At 35.9% G+C, this 26,703-nt stretch overlaps 1 protein-coding gene across 2 annotated transcripts in view; it reads left to right on the top strand.

The window, feature by feature from the left end:
• Positions 1 to 26,703, top strand: part of WASL (WASP like actin nucleation promoting factor) — a 66,664-nt gene that overhangs the window by 9,892 nt on the left and 30,069 nt on the right. For both annotated transcript variants that reach the window (XM_082845999.1, XM_082845998.1), the window contains exons 2-4: positions 21,383 to 21,517; positions 24,127 to 24,213; positions 25,339 to 25,435. In XM_082845999.1, the coding sequence (XP_082702125.1) occupies positions 21,383 to 21,517; positions 24,127 to 24,213; positions 25,339 to 25,435 (319 nt within the window). The remainder of the gene's footprint in view (positions 1 to 21,382; positions 21,518 to 24,126; positions 24,214 to 25,338; positions 25,436 to 26,703) is intronic.

The raw sequence follows: 26,703 nt of genomic DNA, 5'->3' as shown, positions 1-26,703 counted from the left end.
GTTGAGAAATGCAAAAATATTTACTCACATTTTCCTAGTACTTCTATGGTCTTATTTTGTACGTGTTATCTTTGATCTTTCTGGAGTGACTTTGGAAAACAAGGGTAGTAGAAAGCCAGTGCTACCTTTTTACAAACGATGTCATTTATTGAGCAATTGATTTTCTCCCATCTATTTGAAACGCTGTCTTACCAGATGTACTTAGATCCATTTCTACATTCTCTTATTTTTTGTTTATTTCTTTGCCAGTATACTGAATTTTTAATTAGTGTAGCTTTATAATTATGACATAGTTTGATTAAAGTCCCTCATTACTCTCCTTTTCAGTATTTTCTAGCTATTTTTATGTGCCTATGCTTAGTATTTTTTCAAGACTACCTCCCACCCCATCTCCCACCAAAAGAATATTTGCTTTAAAATAGCATTGGATTTGTAGATTAATTTAAGAAAAATTGACATAGTGGGGATTTCCATTGGCAAGCAAGTCTGTTTTATTTGCCACTTGTCTTATTTCCTTCTGTAGTTATATAGTTTTCATATCATCCGTACTAGCCATTAAATTTTTTTTTTTTTTTTTAGGTACAAAAGCGATACCCATTTATACTCATTGTTTAGACACACACACACCACGCGCCGCGCACACACACACACACACACACACACACACACACACACATGCAGTCTGCGCTATATGGAGTTAAAAGTAAAACAGCCCTTTACACTTCTCATCCCCTAATACAATTAGGCTCCATAGAAAGCTCTTAAGGTTTTGATGTGTCTCTTTCCCTTCCTTTTTGTTTGTATGTATGTATATGAATACGTATCTCTGCATTTTACCTGAAAGGGGTCATATTCTGGGCAGATTATATTATGTACATATAGATTGACCTCATGCTTTTTTTTTTTTTTTAACATTTTTATTATGGAAACTTTTAAACATATGCAAAGTAAAATAGGATAATGAATCTACGTGGACCTGTCACTGAGCTTTAGTGGGTATCAACTCATGGCCAGTCTTGTTTGCTTTATATCGCTACCCACTTTTGCCTTTCCTGTATTATTTGGAAATAAATAGCGGGCATTATATAAGGTTTTTTTTGTCCTAATCAGTCTGGCTAGAGGTTTGTTATTTTTATTGATTTTCTTAACAGATTTAAGTTTAACTGATTTCTGTTGTTTTTCTTGTTTTCTATTTTATTGATTTCTGTTCTGATATTTATTATTTCCTTTTGCTTACATTGGGTTTAAATTGCTTTTCTTTTTTAAGGTGGTAACTACTCAGGTAATTGATTTGAGACCTTTTTCTTTTTCTAATGTAGAGATTTAGTGCTATACATTTTCTTGTAAATACTGCTTTACTGGCATCCCACATATTGGACATGTTGTATTTTATTTTTCATTTAATTTAAATTACTTTCTAATTTTCCTTCTCATTTCTTTGACCCACAGGTTTTCTAGAAGTATGCAATTTAGTGTCCAAAGATTTAGGGATTTTCCAGATGTCTTTCTGTTACTGATTTCTAACTTAATTCTATTATGTTAGAAAATACATGGATCCTTTTTATTGATAAGAATATGGTCTAAATTGGCATTGCACATGCCTTTGAAAATAATGTGTACTCCACTGTTGTGTGGAGTGTTCAGAAAATGTTAATTATATCAAGATGGTCCGTAGTGTAGTTTAAGTCGTCTCTCTCCTTACTGATTTTCTGTCTACTTGCTCTATCAATTTTTTGAGAGAAAGGCATTGAATTCTTCCACTGTTATTACGAATTTGTTTCACTTTGCAGTTCTATCAGTTTCCCTTCACTTGTTTTGAACCTGTTTATCATGTGCATTAACATTTACAACAGTTATGTCCTGTTGAAGAGTTGACCATCATGAAATGACCCCCTTTGTCCCTGATATACATTGCTCTTTGTATATCAACTTTGTTATTAATAAAGCTACTGAAGCTTTCTTTTGATTGGTGTTATAATGTTTTTTGCATTCTTTTATTTTTAATCTCTTTGAGTCTTTATACTTAAAATGGGTTTCATATAGGCGGCACATAGTTAGGTCTTGCTTTTTAAGCCCAGTCTGGTAGTATTTACTTTGGGTGTTTAGACCATTTACATTTAATTAGATGATTATTGATATGATTGGGTTTAAATCTACCATCTTGCTACTTGTTTTCTGTTTGTCTCACATTTTCTTTGTTCCTTTCCTCCTCCTCTTTCTGGCTTTCTTTAGATTGGATTAGTATTTTTAAATTTTCTTTTAACCTCCTTTTCTGGTTTATTGGTTGTAACTATTTTGTTTCTGTAGTTGCTTTAGGGCTTACAGTATATAACTTATTACAGTCTACTTTCAAAGGCTATTATATCACTTCACATTTAGTATAAGAACTTTACAATAGCACAGTTCCATTTCTTCCCTTCAAGCCATTATGCTATATTGTTGCCATACATTTTACCTTTAAATTCCTTGATACATTGTTATTTTGCCATAATGATTCAAGTATCTTTTAAGGAGATTTGATGGTAAGGAAAAAAAATTCTTATATTTATCCACTTGTTATTTCTGTTGCCTTTAATTCCTTTGTCTAGATCTAGACTTCTCTCTGCTATCAGTTTTCTTCAGAGTATTTTTTCCTCTCCCTCCCTCCCTTCCTTCCTTCCTTCCTTTTCTTTCTTTTCTTCCCCCCCCCCCCCCCCCCCGCCCCCAAACATCTCTTGTAGTACAGGTCTGCTGCTGGTAAATTCTTTCAGCTTTGTATCTCTGAAAAAGTCTATGTCTTGCCCTGAATCTTGAAAGATATTTTTTCTGGATATATATATAATTCTAGATTGATAGTTTTTTTGTTTTTCTTCTTTCTGTAAAGATGTTGCTCCAGTATCTTCTGGTTTGCAGTTACTGCTGACAGGAAATTTGCTGTTGTCCTTTTCTTTAATCTTCTGTATACAACATGTCTTTTTTCTCTGATTACTTCTAAGATTTTTCTCTTTATTACTGGTTTTAAGGACTCTGATTATGATGTGCTTTGCTCTAGTTTTCTTATTGTTTCTTATGTTGGGATTTCTTAAACTTCTTGGATATGTGAGTTTATAGTAAGTTTATATCAAGTTTGGAAAATTTTCAGTCTTTTTCCCCCCCAAATATCCACCCCCCCAAAAAAAAACCCTTGACTTCAAAAAAGCTAGACACATATAGACTGCTTGAATTTGTCCTAGACTTCACTACTGTACAGCTCTTTTTTTTTTTCTTTCCATCTTATTCTCTCGCTGTTTCTTTTAGATAGTAGCTAATGCTATGTCTTTAAAGTCACTAATCTTTTTTGTCTACAATGTCTAATCTGCCATTAATACCATTTAGATGTTAGTTTTTTCATCTCAGATGTTATAGTTTTCATCTCTGGGGTTTAATTTGGATTTAAAAAAGTATATTCTGTGTTTCTACTTAACATGTTCTATCTTTGCTCTAGCATGGTAAGAGCTTTTTCACATACTTGGTAACTTTTTTATTGGATACCAGATATTGTGACACTTATCTTTGAATTTTTAATGGTAAGGTGTTATTTTTTATTTTCCATCAAAGTATTCTGCATTTGCTAGTTGCTGTATTTTAAGAGCAGTCTCCCCCTCCTTCTGCAATAATAACTAATTAAATATATCTGAAGATACTAATTTTTTTTTAAGTTCTCATCATTGAAAAAAAATTTCAATTAATATTCATGTAGTTGCTCTCTTCTTTGCTCCCGTTTCCTCAATTATCTGATTATTCTTGGCTGTGGTCCAAATTTATGTTTGAAGGTCTGATTTCTAATATAGATAGTTAGCTTGTATTTTTTTTTATTAATAGACTTTATTTTTTCAGCTGGTTTAGATTTACAGAAAAATCGTGTGGAAAGTGTAGAGGGTTTACGTTACCCTGTCTCCCTCTCCCCACCCCCACTTTCCCCTATTATGAATACCTTGCATTAGTATGATACATTTGTTGAAATTGATGAACCACGGGCTTCCCTGGTGGCGCAGTGGTTGAGAGTCCGCCTGCTGATGCAGGGGACATGGGTTCGTGCCCCGGTCTGGGAAGATCCCACATGCCGCGGAGCGGCTAGGCCCGTGAGCCATGGCCGCTGAGCCTGCGCGTCCGGAGCCTGTGCTCTGCCACGGGAGAGGCCACAACAGTGAGAGGCCCGCGTACCGCAAAAAAAAAAAAAAAAAAAAAATTGATGAACCAATATTGATACATTGTTACTAGCTAAAGTCCATAGTTTACACTAGGTTTTAGTCTGTACAGATATATAATTTTGGTTTTCACAAATGCATGTCATATACCCACCATTGCAGTATCCCACAGAATAGTTTCACTGCCCTAAAACTACCCTCTCCTCCACCTATTTATCCCTCCTCTCTCCTGCTGAAACCCTAGGGTCCATTGATATTTTACCTTCTTTATAGTTTTGTCTTTTCCAGAATGTCATAGTTGGAACCATGCAGTAGGTGGTATTTACAGACTGGTTTCTTTCACTCAGCAATATGCATCTAAGATTCCTCCATGACTTTATGTGGCTTGATATCTTGTTACTTTTTATTGATGAAAAATATTTCATTTTAGTGTGGATATACCAGAGTTTATTTATCCATTCACCTATTAAAAGAAATCACAATTTCTTCAATGTTTGGCAGTTATGAATAAAGCTGCTATAAACATTCATTTGCTGGTTTGTGCATGGACGTAAGTGTACAGTTGATTTTGGTAAATATCTAGGAGCATGATTGCTGTGTCATATGGGAAACCTGTGTTTAACTTTGTGAGAAACTGACAAACTGTCTTCCAAACTGGCTGTTGCATTCCTACCAGGGATAAATGAGAGTTCCTGTTGTTACACATTCTCATCAGCATTTGGTGTTAGCAGTATTTTGGATTTTAGTTATTCTAATAGGTTTATCATCATAGGTCATCCTTTTAATTAGCAAGTCCTAATGCCATATGATGTTGAGTATCTTTTTGTATGCTTATTTGCCATCTGTGTATCTTCTTTGGTGAGGTGTCTGTTCAGTCTTTTTGCCCGAGTTTTAGTTGGATTGTTAATTTATTCTTATTGAGTTTTAAGAGTTCTTTGCCTATTTTGGATATACATCCTTTATCATATATGCATTTTGTATATATTTTTATTTAGTCTGTGGCTTTTCATTCATTTATCAGTTTCTTTTGCAGAGCAGAAGTTTTAATTTTTTTTTTTTTTTTTTGCGGTACGCGGGCCTCTCACTGTTGTGGCCTCTCTCGGTGCGGAGCAACAGGCTCCGGACGCGCAGGCTCAGCGGCCATGGCTCACGGGCCTAGCCGCTCCGCGGCATGTGGGATCTTCCCGGACCGGGGCACGAACCCGTGTCCCCTGCATCGGCAGGCGGACTCTCAACCACTGCGCCACCAGGGAAGCCCCAGAAGTTTTAATTTTAATGAAGCCCAATTTATCAGTTTTCTCTTTTGACAGGTTGTGCTTTTGCTCTTGTTCCTAAAAAGTCATCATGAAACCCAAGGTCATGTACATTTTCTATGTTATCTTTTAGAAGTTATTTAGATTCACACTTGACAATTAAATCTGTGATCAACTTAGAACTAATTTTTGTGAAATGTGTAAGATCAGTATCTAGATTTTTTTTTTTTTTTGGTAAGTGGATGTCCATATTTCAGAAAGATTATCCTTTCTCCACGGAATTGTTTTTGCTCCTTTGTCAAAGATCAGTTGGATATGTTTGTGTGGGTCTACTTCTGGGCCCTGATGTTATTAATTTGTGTCTTATCTCTTTTTTGTCTTTTGATTTCTTTCCTCCGGTTTTCAATTGCATTGATTTCTGCTATAAATTTTATTTTTCTTCTTTTCTTTTGTTTACTTTGGATTTAATTTGCTCTTCATTTTCTAGTTTCCCAAAGTAGATGCTTAGGTTATTGATTTTAGATCTTTTTTTCTTTTCTCATACATGCATTCAGTGCTATAAATTTCCCTCTAAGCACTGCTTTTGCTGAATCCCACAGAATTTGGTAAGCCATGTTTTAATTTTCATTTAGTTCAAAATGTTTTAAAGTTTCTCTCGAGACTTCATTGATCCATGTGTTATTTAGAAGTATATTTAATCCCCAAATGTTTTGAAAATTTCCAGCTGTCTTTCTTATATTGATTCCTACATTGTTGTCTGAGAACAGACAACAATGTATGAATTCCTTGTTGTTGTTGTGTTTTATGGCCCAGAATGTGGTCTGTCTTGGTGATTATTCCACTTAAGTTTGAGAAGAATGTGTGTTCTACTGTTGAAGTATTCTATAAATGTGAACCAGATCCAGATGGATGGGATTGAGTATTCTCTAAAAGATGAGCACTGTCTATTTTTTAGGTTCACTTGAAAACCACAGCATTGTTTGTTTATTTAAGTGAATGTACTGGAAATTATTTCCTGCTTCTGTGCTCATCTTACTGGCCTTGACATGCTTTGAAAATTAGTGGGGAAAGTACATTCTTATTTTTAAAAATATGTTTTGACTTTGGTATGCTTTTTTTGTCCCCAAACCCTTGCTCACTCCCCTTTTCTGTGGGTGGAGGTTGTGGTGGAAGCAAATTCCTGTGTTTTGTGGCATTTAAAATATTAGGAATGTGGTTGCATTGACTGAAGTTTTTCACTATGTCATGTAGATGTTTTTTTCGGTCAGTGAAGTGCCAAGAAGAGAACTGTTGTCATCTAAAAATAATTTAAATAGCACAGATTAGCAATTTCTACTTTTTGAAAAAGTATTTAAAATAATTTTGATAATGTAGCAATAATTAATATGATTCTAAGAAAGAATCCTTTCACTTTTCACCTTTCTCAGTTTATTTCATCCAGTGAATGAGTGCACACTGCATTTTAAGTACTGTGCTAGGGCTGAGGGACATACATGGCCCTTGTCTTTAGAGGATGAACAGTTTATTGGTGAAGCATACCTCACATAGGAATCTATAACAAGTCATTCAGTGATAAGTGCTTCATTGGATGTGTAAATGAAATGTTATGGCTTAAGGAAAAAGGAATATATTGGCTACCAGAGGATCCCATGGAATCCAAAACAGAATTGAACAATAAAGTTTCAGGAACAGCAGGAGGCTGGGAAGCTCTGAGAACAGCAAGAGTCAGTGGAACTTCTCTCAACTCCATTCATCTCTTCCCTGAACTCCTCAGTCTTATGACTCAGTTTGGAATTCTAAATTCCTGGGAGGGAATCTAAACTGACTGAGCTGTAGCGCCTGTGCTTGTCCCTGGGAAGAGGCAGCAGTTCTCTAACAATTAGAAGTATTGGGGGTGGGGAACAGGCAGGACCTGCAAGGTAAGTTTATCATATATATAAAAGCTAGTGAAAATCCTACCGAGATACAGTAAATGGTTATTTATTTGGTCTCTCACTGACCTAAACCTTCTTTAGGTGCCATTATTAAAAATGTTTACTCTGTACTATACTGGCGTACTTTTTTAGTCACAACTTTGATCCTAGATTTGCAGATAGTAAAGGTGTAAGAGTATCTTTCGTGTTTTTGGAAGCTTGGGGTTTTTCCTGGTTCTCTTTATTTTCATTGACCAACTTGCTGAAAACTGAGGAATGCTGGAACTCCAGTTACTAGCTTTTATAAGCTGGTAGTAGAGCTGTTCTTATTATATAAAATCCTCACATCTTCCCCACTCCCCTGCCCCTGCTACCCACCAGTTCTTGATCTATTAAATGGTAAAGTTTTTTAAAAAAAAAAAAAACTAATATGATATACCTTTTAAATACAGTCAGTTTCCTACTCCTTTGTAGGGGTTGCAGTCTAACATCTAGTTATGCATGGTCATTCGATTTCAGTAATAATAACCAGAGTTAGAAATGTTGGCTCATGCATTTAGAATAAAAATTGCCTTTTGAAACTAGCAACATTGAGCTTTCTGAGGAAGTATATAAAGCTTGTTTTGTTGAGTAAATTTATTTTTCAAATTACTGACTAGATCATTATTAATGTTTTACACTACAGTTTTAAGTCTCTGAAATTGTAATAAAGTGTAAATCTTTTTTTTTTTAAATAGGTGCATGGAAGCTTGTACATATCTTTTTTTTAATATTATTTATTTATTTATTTTTGGCTGTGTTGGGTCTTCGTTTCTGCACAGGCTTTCTCTAGTTGTGGCGAGTGGGGGCTACTCTTCGTTGCGGTGTGTGGGCTTCTCATTGTGGTGGCTTCTCTTGTTGTGGAGTACAGGCTCTAGGCATGCAGGCTTCAGTAGTTGTGGCTCACGGGCTCTAGAGTGCAGACTCAGTAGTTGTGGCTCATGGGCTTAGTTGCTCCACGACATGTGGAATCTTCCCAGACCAGGGCTCGAACCCGTGTCCCCTGCATTGGCAGGCGGGTTCTTAACCACTGCACCACCAGGGAAGCCCTATAAAGTGTAAATCGTAAAAACAACTTCAGAACTGTTCTTGCCTATCTGCAATCCCCACCCCCCTTTTTGCCTATCTAATTCTTATGCATAATATATGGGAGAGTCTCAGATGTTGTACTTAAAGTCCTTAAGTTAGGTTGTACATTGAATTTAAACTGTTACTGACTCTTAGATTAACCTTCTCTTTGCATGTCCTTCCCCAGCTTGATTGTACATATGAAAGTCAAGCAAATTAAATGTGCTTATATATATAATATATAAGCACATTCCTGTGATTGTCTTTAAAAGCTTGGATAATTATGAATTGCTGCATATATAGTAACAAATATAGGCGATAGAGCCAACTGTATTTTAAACTTGCTTACTTGATTAGTCATGTTTAAGAGTTCAAAATACTCAAAGGGAAAGTTTGTGAAAGAAATCATAGACTTTGACCTTCATTACAGACATAGGCTATCTCCCTGTACTAGCCAAAGTTTGCTTTTCTCTTACTTTATAGCTTTAGACACTGTAGTATGTTATTTTCATCAGTGTTCACTTCTAATTCTTTTTAAGGGGAAGGCTTTTAAAAGCTACTAGAAATGCTTCCTCAGTTATAGTTTTCTAAATCAGAAAGATGATGTTTTTATTTTTCTCAGACTTATACCACGATATGACACGAATAGGTCTTTTGTTTTTCTTTTGTGTGTGTATTTTTCAAATCAATATTTAATTTTTTGAAAAGCTAAAATATTTACTTGGTTTAAAATTAAGTGTATGAAAAGTAAGTGAAAAGTTTCTCTTTCATCCTATCCTACATTTATTTGCCCAGTCCCTCCTTGCCTGACAAAACCCATGCACACACAGAAAACCCCTAAACAGCTGGCAACTGTTACTAGCTTTCTGTGTCTTTTTCCAGATGGTTTTATGCATATTTAGGCAATGCAAATTATCTATTCTTGCTTCTGCTATTGCACACAAATGTTAGCATACTATACCCTTCATTTTATATCTTGCTTTTTTCTCACATAACAATATATCTTGAAGGTCTTTCTTTATCATGAGTTAAAGAGCCTCTTTATTTTTTTTTAAGCAGCTGTATAATATCCCATTGTATAGCTGAATTGTGGCTTATTTAATAAATTGAGTGGGTATTTTTCTTGATGATCTAGAAAATTCCAGTTGCCTGAGTAATTTTGGATAATCTTAAGGTTCTGAAGGTTTGAATTAATAAATGTAAGATTTGAATTATTTTAATAGTTTTGATGGAAGTGTTTCTAAAATGAGTTATTCCTTTACCCTGGTTTAAATAGACTGAACTGAACTTATTTTAACGCCTATATGATAAGGTAGGTCATCTATGTGAACATTTTGGGTACCATATATTTTACTGTGTTGCATTTCCTTGCCCCAAAGTCTGTTGTTACTGTAGGATGCAAATTATCTAATCATCTTATGAATTTATTCATCTTGACCATGGTAATACTTTTTAGGGTTATTGCCAATCAGTTATAGCTCTTCTTTTATACTGTATGTTATATTATCTTTGATTATGTAATATTTCTCATCCCTCTTAATTACTAAAAACTTTTCTCTCAGTGTTTTATAAATTTATTACTGTTCCACATAGGCAAGATTGTTTGAGTAATGCTTGCCTATATTTTTTGAGTGCATGGGCTAGACTGCAGAGGATTTATGGCAACTCTGCTGTCAAGGAAACATTCCATTAGGCTTCCTTCTAGGAGAGTTGTTCTTAGTATCTGTGAGTGCTAATGGGGAAACCCCTGTACTAGCTACATCAGAGATTGTAATTTTTCCTGTTCCAGGCTTTTTTTTGTTTCCAAATGAACTTTAAGTTTCTCAGCATGTTTGCTTCTTGTTGGCTTTTAATTCTGTATTTCATTTTATTCTTTAGTATTTCCAGTCCACTAAAAAATATTTAACCCACTCGTTTGTGTAATTTGAAAGGACCTAATTACCTAACCAGTCCATTGGCATTTTTGAAGAGTCTTCTTTGTTAAGGCCTAGTGAAAAGAGGCACTGCTTTCTCCCTCTAGTTTTTGATGGCTGAAGCTGACCAAAGTATTTTGTTAGGCAAGCTCATGTTGCGTATCCTCATAAGTAGTAGGCTATACTAGTAGGTTAAGTGTTAACACTTAAGGCATCCCATAGATGACCCCTGAACTGAGATTTGAAAGATGAATAGAGTTAGCCAGGTAAAAGGAGGGTGAGATGCAGGGTGTTTTGCCTTTGGGAGCATGGAATTGAAATGGAAGATCAGGATATGAGAAAGGATAATGAGTTAGACAAAGACAATCCCGTGTGTCTCCAATATGCAGTGTGATAGATGAGAATGAGGCTGTACATGCATTCCTTTTTGTGATTGGGAATAAATTATTTCCCCCATCATTTAGCTAATATCCTGCATTGATGAGACCACATCTAAATATCATCTACTTCATTTTACCAGACTGATAAGGAATCCATAAATCAGGTCAGATGATGAATGATCAAAATAAATTTTAGCTGGAAAGGAGATGACCTGAGAAATAGGGTTGTGGGGACACATCTCTAGGGAAGTGAATGTTCTTGCCGCTACACAGGAGTCAGTATGCTGTAATTAGTGAGGACAGTACACACCTCCACTTTTATATTGCTGTAGCTACAGTACCTAGCGCTGTGCCTATCACATAGCAAACGCTCAACAGGTGTTTAAATGGATAATTAAAGATTAAAATACCTATGAGTGGTAATTGCTAGGAAAACAGGTTTAGGTTACGTATTAATAATTTTCTAACTGAGCTGCTCCATGATGAGATAGTTTTTTTCCTCAAGTTGTAAGCTCCTCATTACAGCAGGCGTTCAAGCAAATGCTATTTAGTCATCTATTAAGAATGTTATATGAAGGATTTGACTATAAAAGCATCCCCTCCCTCCTTCCCCCCCCCAAAACACATAACTGGCCTTTCCAGCCTGTTTTATTTAGTGGGGTTTTTTTAAGTTGCTTAGCCTGTTTTCTTAGTGGGGAAAGGTCATTGTATGTTAAAAAATAACTATGTTAAATTTGGTTTGGCAAAAGGAATATATTAGCTTAGATAGTTCATTTTCTTTAGATTCAGAATTTTGTTGCTCTAATTGATGCATCATTTTCTCACTCCAGGTAAGGCTGATCCAGGTTTTGTGGTCTGAAACTTATTCAATTTGGAGAGGCTGTCTTTAAGAAAAAGAATCCAAAAACTAAATACAAAAATGAATGGTTATTTAGTATGAGAAAGGATCACAACAAGTAAAAAATACCATAAACATTACAAAATTCAGAAAAGTAGCTCCTTAGTATTATAACTTATTTCTGCTACTACTGACTGATACACCTCCTTAATAGTTTTTATCTACTGTTTTTGGCCACATATTTATCAGCGCCTCTTTACGTGACAGCAATCTTATATTTTCTATAGAGAGAATCTTTCCTCTTGTCCAAGGCTTGGCAAACTATGGCCTCTATACCAAATCCAGCCTGCTTGAGTTTGTAAATAAAATTTTATTGGAACACAAGCATCTCCAAATTATCTGTGGCTGGGTTTGCACACTACAGTGTAGAGTGGAAAGAGACCACCAAATGGCTCACAAAGCCTAAAATATTAACTGTCTGGCACTTTGCAGAAAAAGATTCCTGCTTAGTACCTTTGATCAAAATTTATTGTTTCTTATTATTTATTGATAGTTGTAAAGCTGAAAGAAATTTTTTGAAAGCAGTTACAGGTAATGGCACATCTCTAATTTCCTTCACTTTGCTTAGAGGGTGCTTCTTGCCTTGGGAAAACTCCACCTCTTTGATCTCAGTTGGCTGGACCGCTGCCACCACCCCCAGAAATGTCCATGAAGTTTGGTCATAGTATTCCACCCCCAGCAGGGAGCTGGACAGCACTTATTCAGATCCTTCTGCTTAGAGTTAACGGTTGGGTCTGCGTGGATCATGTGGTCCAAGAGGGACAGGTTATTTCTGGGGCTGGGCAGATGTTGGGATAAGGCATCATTGGTGGAAATACCAAGATCACCACCAGGGATAGCTGGAAAGGATCCCCTGGGAATGAGAGGGGTTGCTGCTACTTCATGTGTCCTCAAAGGAGAATAAGCCAAGCCTTATAAGGGACTTTTCCAAGTAAAGGAAACTTAACTTAACCTGACTTAAACTTAATTGACTTCATGGTAAATCTGCCTATAACTTAAACTTAACTGACTTCATGATAAATCTACCTGTGTCCTCAGGACATAGAATGTATATCTGTTTGAAGTTTTTCTTTTCACAAAGATCCTTTTCTCTCAGGCACTAGCAATCTTCTATTTCCCACCACCTTCACCACCGCCAGCCTCTCCCTTCCCTCCGCCAAAATAAGGTAAGAATCTTAAACCAAATGGGATCAGTAGAGAAATAAAATTATATTAAGGGTATATTTTTCTTAGAGAATCATTTAGATGGGATAGGGCAAAAATATGACAATATAGGAACTAGATGAATCAATGAGTATGGTGTACAGTGAATAGAAAATGAGCAGCTAATTGGAAAATGCATCCAGAGCTGACCAATATATGACCTTTGGCAAATAAAGTGACCTCATCTATAAAATGAGGGGATTGTTTGTCATCAGAGAGCTTGGGTCTCAGCTGGTAACGTTAAACTTTGGTTAGCTGAGGTGAGCATCCTAGGGAACCCTTCCCACCTTCATTCCCTGAAAACCCAATCCTAAACTTCAGATTTTACCATAAGCCAACTGACCTTGCAAGAGAGAAGCAGACAAAGGGAAGAGGCAACAAGAGAAAAACTCCTTTTAAGTAGGTCCACTTAAGCTGCAGCGAAGGGAGAAGCAGAAGAGAGCAAGCCATACCTGTGTGCTCACACTTTTAACAGTGTCCTCACCTGCTTGCAAATGTGACCCAGTCTGTAATGAGATCAGTATCCCTCTCAGAGCCTTAATCTGTATATAATTATCCTTGAAGTAGAAAATTAAGAATATAGTAAGCCTTGCCATTTGTAGTTTTAGCATCTGTAAATACCAGCATTTGCAGGTAATGCTGAAGATCTGTGCCACATAATTTACAGTGTTCCAGATGTATGAATTTAAATCACAGGCACCATATGAGATGATGTGTGGCTGTGAGTTTACTGAGTGACCTTCATCTGTTGCACAGCGTATATCTTTTAGTAAGACTTTCATTTATAAAGTGATTTTTTAAATGGTTTCGAAAAAGAGAGTGTACTGGTAATGAGAGTGAGCTCTAGAATTTTTATGATTTTACTTGTAATTTTAAACACAGGTCCAATATAAATGGAATGGAGGCAGGAGCTACAGTTACCTATTATAGGTTACTGTGCTTTTTAGTATCTTAAAACAATCCCCAACATCTGTTATGTATTGCCACAAACAAAGCGTCTAAAATTTTTGTGATATAAAGCAATATCAATTTATTTTTCACGATTCTGTGGACTGGCTGGGTGTTTAGTCTACTCCTGTCATCTGGGCTCACTCATGCAGTGGTGTTCACCTGGCAGGCCTGATGGGAACTGGGCTCAGCAAGTGCAGGTGACATGATTGGGCCCATGTTCTCCATGTGGTCTTTTACCCCAGGGCAGCAGTTCTAAGAAGGCAAGGCACAGTGTGCAAGTACTTTTCAAGCTCTACTTTGCTGAAATCTTACTGGTTAAAGCAAGTCATATAGACATACCCAGGGTCGGGGGGGAGGAGAGTTTATAAAAGAACTTGGATTCTGAGAGGAATCAAGGGCCAATATAGGAACGATTAATCCGCTGTACCACATCTCCAAACTGTGTATCTCTGTTTATCTCTCTCAACTGGAGTTGAACTGTTTGATGTTGCTTTAATATTGGCTGTAACTTCATTCCATACCACTCTTTTCTTTCTTATCTCCCACCCCAAACAGCTTCTAAAACTCCCCTAGCACTTTCCCGTGGTAGGGTCTTTGTTGATGTGTCTACCTAGAATGCTGTTTCCTCTCCACTTCCCCCCAACTCTTTGCTCACCTGACTCATCCCTTTTCATCCTTCAGGTATAGTGTCACTTTAGGGAAGCCTTTCCATGCTCGGTAGACTGTACACACTCCTTGCATACTGGATTTTTCCTTTATAGCATTTGTAATAGTTATTAATGTCTGTCTGCCCATTAGAACTCATGTTTCACGAGGACCGTGTCTATCTAATTCACTTTTGTGTTTGACCCCACTTTTATTCCTCCCCACCCCCATTGATCAGTCCTGTGTTCATAGTAGGTGCTCAGTAAACATTTGATGAATGAATACATCCAGCACCAGTTTTCTTAAATAGCTAATAAGACCTAAAAGACTACTTGTGCTTGGTCCTAAGGCAGTAGCTGCTTTTATATGGCTCCATTTTTCCTCACTGTTGAAATCCTGCTTTTTACTTACTGCTTTTGTGCTCCTCCTCTTTCAGTCCTCCAGCTTTGCTTTTTTAAAATTACTACTCCTTGTGGAGCCTTTTGTCTTTGATGTATTCTTTTTCAATCTCTACCTTTTCTATTGTTTTTTTTTCTTTCTTTTTCTGGTTATTTCTCATTGTGGAAATTACCAGGTAATAAAAATCTCTTCTTTCCAAAGTGAATTATTTGTTTTCTTTTTCTGGATATTTTTACTGGTACTTACCACTTATGAATCTTGTTTCTGTTTTCTAAATGGGTGGTTTCTGTATTGGGTTTTTAGGTTGCCATGTAACTTAGGTGGTGTTATAATTTAATTATTTAAGAAATTGCTCTTTGAGATCACTGTATAATTAATTATAAGAATTCAAATTTTTTACAGTTAAATTTTTTTTAATTGAGGAATAACCAAACTCCTTATCTTTCTTTACTTTTAAAATTTCTTTTATGTTTCATATTAAAATTTCATGTTCAGGATAATAATGGGACATTTCATCTGAATGTGTCATCAGAGTATCTAGGAACATATTTAAAGCTTAGTTTTTATGTATTAAGAAAACTTAGGATGGATTTTCCCAGATTCGTTTTTAGGAACTTGGGGCCACACACGCACGTAAAAAAAGCTGAAATCTTTTTTTTTTTTTTGCGGTATGCGGGCCTCTCACTGTTGTGGCCTCTCCCATTGCGGAGCGCAGGCTCAGTGGCCATGGCTCACGGACCCAGCTGCTCCGCGGCATGTGGGATCTTCCCGGACCAGGGCACGAACCTGTGTCCCCTGCATCGGCAGGCGGACTCTCAACCACTGCGCCACCAGGAAAGCCCAAAAGCTGAAATCTTTTGACTATTAATCTAGGCCATTGTGATTGCAGAAAAGACTTTTATTTATTCAATCATATGATTTCCTTTTCCATACTCAGTTTATTTTTCATATTCATTGAAAATATATTAAAAATTTTTTCTTTAACACCATTGTATGTTTTTTGATTATTAAAACAGTAATCATTGTAGACAATTATTCAGTATTAAGTCATAGTACTTGTTGTAGACGATTGTCAAGCAAGGATCTGTAACTCCTGGTGTTTTTCAGTCTTTTCCCTGTCATTAGCTGATTCTAAAATAAAAATCTATTTTCTTGACCTAAAATTCTTATTCTGACCTGTTATATAGTATGGTTGTTCTGATAATATGATTTGAGTCTTATTCAAGATGAAACTCCTTTTAACAAAGTTAGTATTAGTATAGAGGGACTTGGAAGAAGTGGCAGTTTTCTCAGTTTTGGGTCAGAGTGGCAGTGGCTAACATGTGTAGAGGTAGCATTGACTGAGAAGAGAGCCACCTTCGCAAGCCTGTCATGACTGTGGAAGGGGGTTAAGAGTCTTGCATTGTTTTGAATCATTTGTGCTTTTAAAAATTTTCTATTTCAAAATAATTTTATAACTTACAGAAAAGTTGCAAATGCAGTACAAAGAATTCCTGTAAATCCTTCGAATATATTTGTCAAACATTTATAACATTTTACCATGGGTTACCATTTTACCATTTATAACATTTTACTCTTTGTGTGTATATACGTGCATATTATTATTTTCTGAATCACTTGAGAATAAGTTGCTGATATGATGCCCCATATACTTCAGAGTGTGTATCCTAAAATAAAGGTCAATCTCTTTTTCATTATCATAGTATCATTATCAAAATCATAGTATGCAATTTTTAATTTAATTTAACACGTGTCTGCTTACTTGGGGCAAAGTATAGGTGACGTAGAAATATAGGCTTACAAAACTATTTTAGGTGCTTAAGGGAGTTACAGTCTACTTAACAGATAGTAAATCAACATAGAAAATTCTATTTTAGAATAAGATCTGTCACATGACAAGATTTCATACAAGATACACAAAAAGGTACTCTAGAAACACGAAGAAAAAGCAGTCGTTTCAACCTAGAGAATCAGCCAAATACTTCGTGACTGGTGCACTCAGCCCCAGAGAGGTGGACATGCCATGCTGAAGGAGAGTGGGAGGGATTCACATCCCAGAATTCATCCTCCATTTTATTTCTGCCCTTGACAATGAAAGTTCTGAGGACGGATGTGCTATTTATTGCAGTAACTCACTACTGAGATATCAGGAATGTGTGAGATAGGGCAGGTTCTGTTTCTACAAAAATTGATAGAGTACTTTTTTCCCCTTTTAATTAACAAATTTTAACCCTAACATTATTGAGCTAATAAGAAATAGGTTTCCTTTCCTAAGCACTTGTCCTTAGGTTGTTTTTCAAGACTACCTTCTTGATTATGAAAGACAAAAAGTAATAGAGTTGATTAGCTATAATTACTTTAAAGGAATGGAAGGAATGTTTTTAAAAACTTAATTAAGCCACTGTCAATCTAGAGTTCTAGTCACTGTTGTTATTATTTCTGGCATTTGTATTATTAAATGTTATGCTATTCTTGCATTTACTATAATCTGAATTAGTCAGAAAAGGCTTTTATAAGGTATTATAGTATATAATTTTCAGACTTTTGACAGGTTAAGATAAGAAGGAATGAAATAGGCACACTTAGACTGACAATAACATTGTAGCAAAATTTTGAAAATCCCATTACTGAAAATTGCTGGTTAGTTGAGTTCTTTAGTATTAAAAGTTTATGAATTGTTTATAATGCCAAACATGTTTGTGTGGAAAATTATAACATTGTTTCCAGGGTCTTTATTTCTTAAAAGCAGATGTTTTAGATTTTGTTTTAAATTTATGTAAATGTTTAAATGGGATTTGGGGGGTTTTGTTGTTGTTGTTATTAAGTTCACATATACATCCAGACAGTATTTTACATTTGGTTTTATATTTGGTTCTTTTGACAAGGGGATTTCCATAATGGAATTTCATACTCTATTTAATAGCACACTTTTTTCTTTTGCAAGCTGTAACTTCTTATTTTCTAGTTAAAACGTAAAGTAAGGTTCTTAGAACTTTATCTTGGTATCTAGTTTACTAATTGCTTTTCTGTTTAGAAATGACTGCAGTTTGACAGCACCATACTAAAAAGGGCTGTAATTTATATGAATTTTCCTTGGAAAACAAATTTTCTCATCTGATTTTTAAATTTTTCAGCTTGGTCTTTAACATCTTTGTATAATGTATGCAAAATCCATTTTTCTGATGGTTTCAGTGCTAGGGGTTTAGGGTCAGGGGGCCTGTGGAGGTATCATGCTGAGACTGTGCACTTGCAGCACACTGGTATGTTCTGAGCAGGCCAAAGGCACACCCACATTCTTCAATCTACTTTTTAAAAACCCAATGTCCTAGTTTCTAAGCTATCTTCATAATTTTTAAAATGGCTCTTGTGGAACTTTTCCTGCTACTTTGTGTCCTGTTCATGACCGTCTATGAAATTCAAAGATGAGTTTGGTCTGCAAAAGTTAAAAACGGCATCAATCACTGTTATCTGGGAAAGAAAGTTCTTCTGAAATTCTGATCTCCAGCAGTACACTGATCTTACATTTCTGACTTTATTATTATTAGAAAAGACTCGCGTGTAGAATAGGTCTTTGGAATTCTCTTGTCAAAGGAGGGCATTCCCTAGGCATAGTTAAGTAACCCAAAACAGTGTCATCTCCATATCTTAATGTAGTCTGTTTTTTATTACAGTGCCCAGTATTCATTGAACTGATGTACCAAGTTACTTAATTGTCTCCTATTTCTGGTTATTTAAAAAACCATAATTAATATATATTCATATAACTGTTTTGGTTTTTATATTTATATTAAAAATACAATTTTTGGTTTTATTTTAAATTGTTTCCTTAATTTCTAATTTAGGAGTGAGATTGCTGGATCAGAAAAAATTATCATTTTTAGAAGATTTGTAAGTACTGTACCAGTAATGGGTGTAATAACTCTTACAGAAACTGGGATTGAATAGTTAACATTCTAGATTATAATATACAGGAAACTTAAATTAGAGTTAAATGAAAGTTTCCACTGGTTCATGATATAGTCATGAGGGAGGTGGCAGCGTGGTGTACTGGAAAACCCTAATGCACGTTCTAAGGTGTCCATTGTATGTAATGAATTAGCTTCTTTACTGTGCATCTAAAAGAGTACTAGTTAGGTATATCCTTGGGATGATTGGGACAGTCGTCACTCAAATCACTTTCCATATCTTCAGTATAGCTTTCAAGCTGTATGGCCAGGTGCAGTTCACTTTAAATCTTTTTTTCCCCTCAGTTTTATCATCTTTAAAAAAGATGTTTGGGCTTCCCTGGTAGCGTAGTGGTTAAGAGAATCTACCTGCCAATGCAGGGGACACAGGTTCGAGCCCTGGTCTGGAAAGATCCCACATGCCGCGGAGCAGCTAAGCCCATGCGCCATAACTACTGAGCCTGCGCTCTAGAGCCTGCGCTCTAGAGCCCGTGAGACACAACTACTGAGCCCGCGCTCTAGAGCCCACGAGCCACAACTACTGAAGCCCACGCGCCCAGAGCCTATGCTCTGCAACAAGAGAAGCCACCGCAATGAGAACCCAGCGCACCACAGCGAAGAGTAGCCTCCGCTCACTGCAACTAGAGAAAGCCTGCGTGCAGCAACGAAGACGCAACACAGCCAAAAATTAATTAATTAATTAATTAATTTTTAAAAAGGAGATGTTAGAATTTATCTTCCAATATGATAATATGTTCAAAGTTTCCAGCACTGTAATTAGTAAACATAAATCTTGCTTTCAGGTTTGACTTAGTATCTTTACTTAAGGGGTTAACTGCTTTATGGATGTCAGACTTTATTGATACTACTACTTTGTTGATCAAATGTTCATTTTATTGGAAAACAGTATATAGTACAGGGAGTAAGAATACAGGATCTAAAGTCACAAATTGCCTGGATTAGAATTTCAGCTCAGCTGTGTGATATTGGGCAAATTATTTATCCTCTTTAACCTTGGGTTTCTCAAGCATAAAGTGAGGTTATAATAGTAATAACAATTGAGTTATGTTGGGTTGGCCAAAAGGTTCGTTTGGTTTTTTCCATAAGATGGCTCTAGTAGCACTTAGTTGTCTTTAACTTCATTGCAAACAATTTTGTTAGATTGTATGTGACAGCTGTCATATCAGTGTGCATTTAAAAAAAGACTTATCAAAATTAGTGAATTTTTGTGTAGCCATTTTAATATTGAAGATGAAAGAAAAAAAGCAACATTTTCAGCATATCATGCTTTATTATTTCAAGAAAGGTAAAAACACAACCGAAACGCAAAAAAAATTTGTGCAGCATATGGAGAAGGTGCTGTGACTGATCAAACGTGTCAAAAGTGGTTTGCGAAGTTTCGTGCTGGAGATTTCACACAGGATGATGCTCCATGGTCAGGTAGACCAGTTGAAGTTGATAGTGATCAAATCGAGACATTAACTGAGAACAATCAGTGTTATACCACGCGGGAGATAGACGACATACTCAAAATATCCAAATCAAGCACTGAATATCATTTGCACCAGCTTGGTTTATGTTCATCGCTTTAATGTTTGGGTTCCACGTAAGTTAAGCGGAAAAAAACCTTGGCCATATTTCCACATGCACTTCTCTATTTAAACGTAATGAAAACATTCCATTTTTAAAACAAATTGTGACGAGCAATGAAAAGTGGATACTGTACAATAATGTGGAGCAGAAGAGATCGTGGGGCAAGCGAAGTAAACCACCACCAACCACACCAAAGGCCAGTCTTCATCCGAAGAAGGTGATGTTGTGTATATGGTGGGATTGGAAGGGAGTTCTCTATTATGAGCTCCTTCCGGAAAACCAAATGATTAATTCCAATAAGTACTGCTCCCAATTAGACCAACTGAAAGCAGCACTAGACGAAAAGCATCCAGAATTAGTCATCAGAAAATACATAATCTTTCATCAGCATAACACAAGACCTCATGTTTCTTTGATGACCAGGCAAAAACTGTTACAGCTTGGCTGGGAAGTTCTGATTCATCCACCGTATTCACCAGACATTGCATATTCAGATTTCCATTTATTTTGGTCTTTACAAAATTCTTTTAATGGAAAAAATTTCACTCCCTGGAAAACTGTAAAAGGCACCTGGAACAGTTCTCTGCTCAAAAAGGTGATAAGTTTTGAGAAGATGGAATAAAAAGATGAATATGTTGTTCAATAAAGATCTTGGTGAAAATGAAAAATGTGTCTTTTATTTTTACTTAAAAACCGAAGGCACTTTTTGGCCAACCCAATATTTTAAAGTGCTTATTAGCACATTCCTTACACATTTTAAGCCTAAATGAATGTTAGCTTTCAATAATTATTTTTAGTATAGTTATTATATTAGTTATTACTACATAAGAAATTACTTCAAAAAGTAGTTTAAAATAACAATAAATGTTTAATTCTTCAGGTCCAGAATTTAGGAGCAGGTTGGCAGGGGGTCCTGGTTCAGGGTCTCTCACGAGATTGCAGTCAAGGTGTTAGCAGAAGCTATGGTTATCCTAGTGTTATTTTGAACCTAATGGCTATAAATTTTATATTTTGCAGACTATGTCTTCAGCAGTGGTACAGTTATATGCAGCAGATCGGAACTGTATGTGGTCAAAGAAGTGCAGTGGTGTTGCTTGTCTTGTTAAGGACAATCCACAGAGATCTTATTTTTTAAGAATATTTGATATCAAGGTGAGTTTTATTTTGCTTCCACTTAAACTGTAGGGTTTTCTACCTCAATTGTAATTTATAATAGTATAGATTTGTTTATCCTGTATGTAATATTTATATTCTACTTCAGTTAACACTAGAAGAGTGAAGCTTGGTTTTAGATATTGAACCATGGGCACTGTGACCAAATTGGGAATACATTCTAAACCAGGACATGAATAGTTCCCCATTTTATCTGTCTGCACATTAAAGGTTTTGTTGGTTTGTCTGTTTTTATTCCTTTGGGTCTTGAGCTTTTCCCACATTCTCTCCTTTTCTAATGATACTCTTTTTATCCCATCCTGTCCATTACAGACTAGTGTATATAGTTCTTTCAGAGAGCTACAAAAGTATATTTAGCCTGGTGTGTACTTACTTACTTTGGCCTGGGTTTAAAGCATTATACAATATCTATAATAAAGTATTTGCTACCCATTTTATGTTGTTTGTCAACATAGGTATGTTCCGATTTTCACAGCTTTGTATCCCTCACTCTTAAACATAAATCCACCTTGTCTTAGATTGGATACCCTTTGTCAGGAATTCATCTCTGATAGTCACTAAAAATAATTTTTTGGCTGAGATGAAGTCTCCGTTTATCTTTTAAAATCTTTTCCGTGGGTAAGCCTCCTTGCTTAATATTCATATGTGGCTATAAGTGTAATGGGATTGTAGTTACAGAAAAATAAAACTGAGTTTGAACTCCTGGACGATACTTATGGTTAGACAGATTGTATTCAAACTGGTTTACTTCCCTGGGCTCCGGCTTACTTATTAGTAAAATGGAATAACCATCTGGATCTGTTGCAGAGTATTCCCCTGAGATTAAATGATATTTAAGTTACTGCACTTTGTACATTAGAAATTTGTAACATCCCCTTCTCCATACCCCAAGACAGCTGAGAGATGTGGCATACTCATGTTACTAACAGTAGCTTACTTACTATGGCAGTGATTCTGGGGGATGGGGAACACATGCATAGTTTGAAAGACACTCCTAAGTCCTTTGATATATTTATTTCTCACCACCAAGGAGAAGCACTGTTTAGAAATCAAATGTACATATAACTCCACTGAGAAGAAAGGGATTCTATTACAATGGTCATAATGTGTGTACAACATTTTAAAATATTTTAAAATTGTGGTCTATGTAGAACCTTGCATTTCAGAATAGGGCAATGGGGGCTTCCCTGGTGGTGCAGTGGTTGAGAGTCCGCCTGCCGATGCAGGGGACGCGGGTTCGTGCCCCAGTCCGCGAAGATCCCACATGCCGCGGAGCGGCTGGGCCCGTGAGCCATGGCTGCTGAGCCTGCGCGTCCGGAGCCTGTGCTCCGCAGCGGGAGAGGCCGCAACAGTGAGAGGCCCGCGTACCGCAAAAAAAATAACAACAACAACAAAACCAGAATAGGGCAATGATTATATTTGTCTAACCATTCATCTCCAATTATAGATAGCCATTGCTAAATACTTGGAATTAGCCACCTTTGGTATTAAGGTTAATTATATTTCTTGTACTACAGCTATCAATATGACAATCACCATGGATCTCTTAACCATAGTTTAACCTCGGTGCACTTTAATCCTCAGTCTCCTTCTGCACGTGATTGATACTGTTTATACCAATGTTTAATTAGACCACTCTGCAAAACTTAGGAATTCAAAGATTGTTAATGAGCAGTACAGAGAAGACTTATTTGACCCTCCCAGCATCTACAGAATTGAGGAAAAGAATGAAATCCTTCTGTAATATTTGATAGCTTACAGTCTAAGTACTGCTGATGGAACTATGCATTGATAATCAGTGCATATATAAAAGTATCCTACCCCTTCTATCTGACGTTGATGATCTAGTAAATGTTTGGTTATGTATTTGACCAAGTAACTATATTTGGAAATGCTTGGCTAATGAGATTATATCTTAGCATACTGAATTCAACTCACATGGTATGTAGCTTTTATGAAAGAAACATTATCCAGTATTTACTGTTACTACTTACTAAATTATGTGATATGTTACTTATGTATTATACATATATGTGGTCTGTGTGTATGTAAAAGCTAGTATTAATATAAAGTTTCTTCAATATGAGTCATCTGCTTTTTTTTTTTTTTTAATTGGCTGCATTGGGTCTTCGTCGCTGTGCGCGGGCTTTCTCTAGTTGCAGCGAGTGGGGGCTACTCTTCATTGTGGCATGTGGGCTTCTCATTGCCCTGGCTTCTCTTGTTGCGGAGCACCGGCTCTAGGCACGCGGGCTTCAGTAGTTGCAGCATGCAGGTTCAGTAGTTGCAGCACGCGGGCGTTAGAGCTCATGGCCTTCAGTAGTTGTGGTGTGTGGGCTCAGTAGTTGTCGCTCGCGGGCTCTAGAGCGCAGGCTCAGTAGTTGTGGTGCATGGGCTTAGTTGTTCCACGGCATGTGGGATCTTCCCAGACCAGGGACTGAACCCACGTTCCCTGCATTGGCAGGTGGATTCTTAACCACTGTGCCACCAGGGAAGGCCCATCGGCTTTGTTTTGTGTGTGTGTGTGTGTGTTTTTTTTCCAAGAGGCTTACTTATTGGTAGTTCTTACTTTAACTTTTACTTTTTTCTAGGATGGGAAACTATTGTGGGAACAAGAGCTATACAATAACTTTGTATATAATAGTCCTAGAGGATATTTTCATACCTTTGCTGGAGATGTAAGTCATATTTTCTTTATTGCCCTGTTTAATGTAATTACTGTTACATTTGTCTATGGAAAGTATTTTTGAGCTTTTTGTGTAAACATTGTATAAAATATAAAGAATTATTTTACTTTTAAAAGCCTCCATATTATGGCTTAGTAGGAAGCAATGGCTAAGATTTTAAGGGAAAAAAAAGGTTTCAAAGAGTACTGTAAATGTAATTTGGTATGTAGAAAAGAGGTTTGTTTTTTCGTCTTCTCTTTCTTTAGTCAGATAGTTTTACCTCTGTGTGACTTTGGACAAATAGTTTAACCTCTCTTGAGTTTTAGTTTTCTTATCTATAAAAGTGAAACCACTAATCCATGGTAACTTTTAAAAATTGAAGATTATATTGCTGTTCAAATTATTTTGTGAAAGAATATGATCTAGAAGAGTACTAAAATATAATAAGTAGAAGGATTTTTATACCATATACTCACAGGACTTGTCTGAGTGACTGGATTATGGGTGACTTTAATTTTTTTTGTTTTCATATTTGTATTTCCTAAATTTTCTACAATAAAAGGTTGGATTAGATGATATGTCCATCTTTTCAAAAAGTGTTTTCTTCCTTATTTGTTATTTTTCACATTTTTCTGGATTGTATATAAATATATGTACATATATAAAAGTGTGGACTAAATGCCATAATAATGCAGGGTGTTTCCACATTTCTAATAATTTACATGAATTAAGGTTATAATTTAAATAATATCTGAAAAACATAGAGTTGATCTGCATTTGATCAATGTTTCCAGCGTTTGCCTTTTCAAATCCAAATGTTCATAGAGCTCTTATGAAGGATCAAATTCTATTTACTATTTTGTTTTTTTAATTGAAGATGAAGTATTCAGTTTAACATTTGAGTGTCTACTGTGATAGGTAACCTCTCTAATAGTACTCTTTTACTCTACCTTCTCTATGCTTTTTGCCTTCTTAAGTTATAAGTTATAACTTTAAGTCATAAAGTAAGTTCTTGTCTGCTAATAAAGTGAAATTTTTCTTCTTCAGAGTGTACTTCTATTGGTTATTAATTTTTTTGTTAAGTAAAGCTAGATTTGTGGTTTTTGTTGTTTACCTTTTTTGATGAAAATATTTCAGACCTGTCAAGTTGCCCTTAATTTTGCCAATGAAGAAGAAGCAAAAAAATTTCGAAAAGCAGTTACAGACTTGTTGGGCCGTCGACAAAGGAAATCTGGTAAACTTTTTAAAAAAAAATTCCTTTAAACAGGAGCTGGCTATGGCTCATGGGGCAGATCTGGCCTGCCATCTGTTTTTGTAAATAAAGTTTTATTGAAAAACAGCTATGCTTGTTGGTTTACATATTGTCTTTGGCTGCTTTTTTTCCACAACACAGTTGTCTAGTTATGACAAAGACTATGTGACGCATATCTGGCCCTTTACAAAAAACAGGTTGCTAATCCTTAACCTTACAAGAAATACTGTTTTTATTGAGAGCTGATTTTTTTCAGGTTTATTAAAGAACTCATTCCAATAACCTTTTCTGTTGATAACATTTTACATATACTGACTCTTAACTTTGCATTTTTATGACATTATTTGTAACTTACATTTACAAAAATATTTTATAGTTTGTGAACAAATACTTTAGGCAAGCCTAGAAGCAAATAAGCAAAGTTGCAAACAAGATCTGTAAACATTGCCTTGTCTCTATTTTGTCCCTAATGTTGTATATTGTAAAATTATAAGGAACTTAGTTTAATGCATGAGACTTTAATACATATAAGACAATTAGAGAACGACGCAGGATAGTGTAAAGCTTTAAATTCATTGATGTGGAACTATTTGACAGCTGTCACATACCAGGCCTTTCTGTTGTAACGTGGGAGAAAGGTGATTAGGAAAGGTGAACCTCTCCAAAATCATCTTCTTAAGCAGGTCACTTTTAGGAGAAATAACATATGGGAGTTGAGATCAGCAAATAAATCCCCTTAAAACTAACCATGCCCATATAGTCTTTGAAAAGTTTGTACATCCAAGTATACATGTTACCCCAGTCTGAAAATCACTGTATTCAAGGATGTGCTTTACCAATAGGAGGGAATAAGTCATGAAAAAGAAAGGCACTGGATCCTGAAAACAGAAATGTAAACACGTGTGTTACATTTTATATATGTTTATTGTTATTTTAATGGGTTTCCGAGAGGAAGGTAATGTAAAAATGAAAATGAAATGAACTAAGTTGTTGCCTTACTTACTGCCATCTTATATATCCCCCTTGTCATGAGTGAATAGGAGAATGATTAGGAGCCTATTGTTTTTTGTTACTTCTTTTTGGGGCCAAGGGTGTTTACCACTTGATTCCATGCTGTGGAAGAATTTAATTCTGTGGAATAATTCACGGTTCAGTTCTTATTTCAATGACATGTTGTGGTGCCAGGCCAGGGACTCCCTGGGACTTCTTTTAGTCACACTGTGTGACTAAATTTTCAATTAAAAAAAAAG

Source organism: Leucopleurus acutus (assembly GCF_964270905.1).
Source record: "Leucopleurus acutus genome assembly, chromosome: 9".
Classification (NCBI taxonomy): Eukaryota; Metazoa; Chordata; class Mammalia; order Artiodactyla; family Delphinidae; genus Leucopleurus; species Leucopleurus acutus.
Note: the sequence above shows the minus strand (reverse complement) of the source record. Positions and strands in the feature narration are given on the sequence as shown.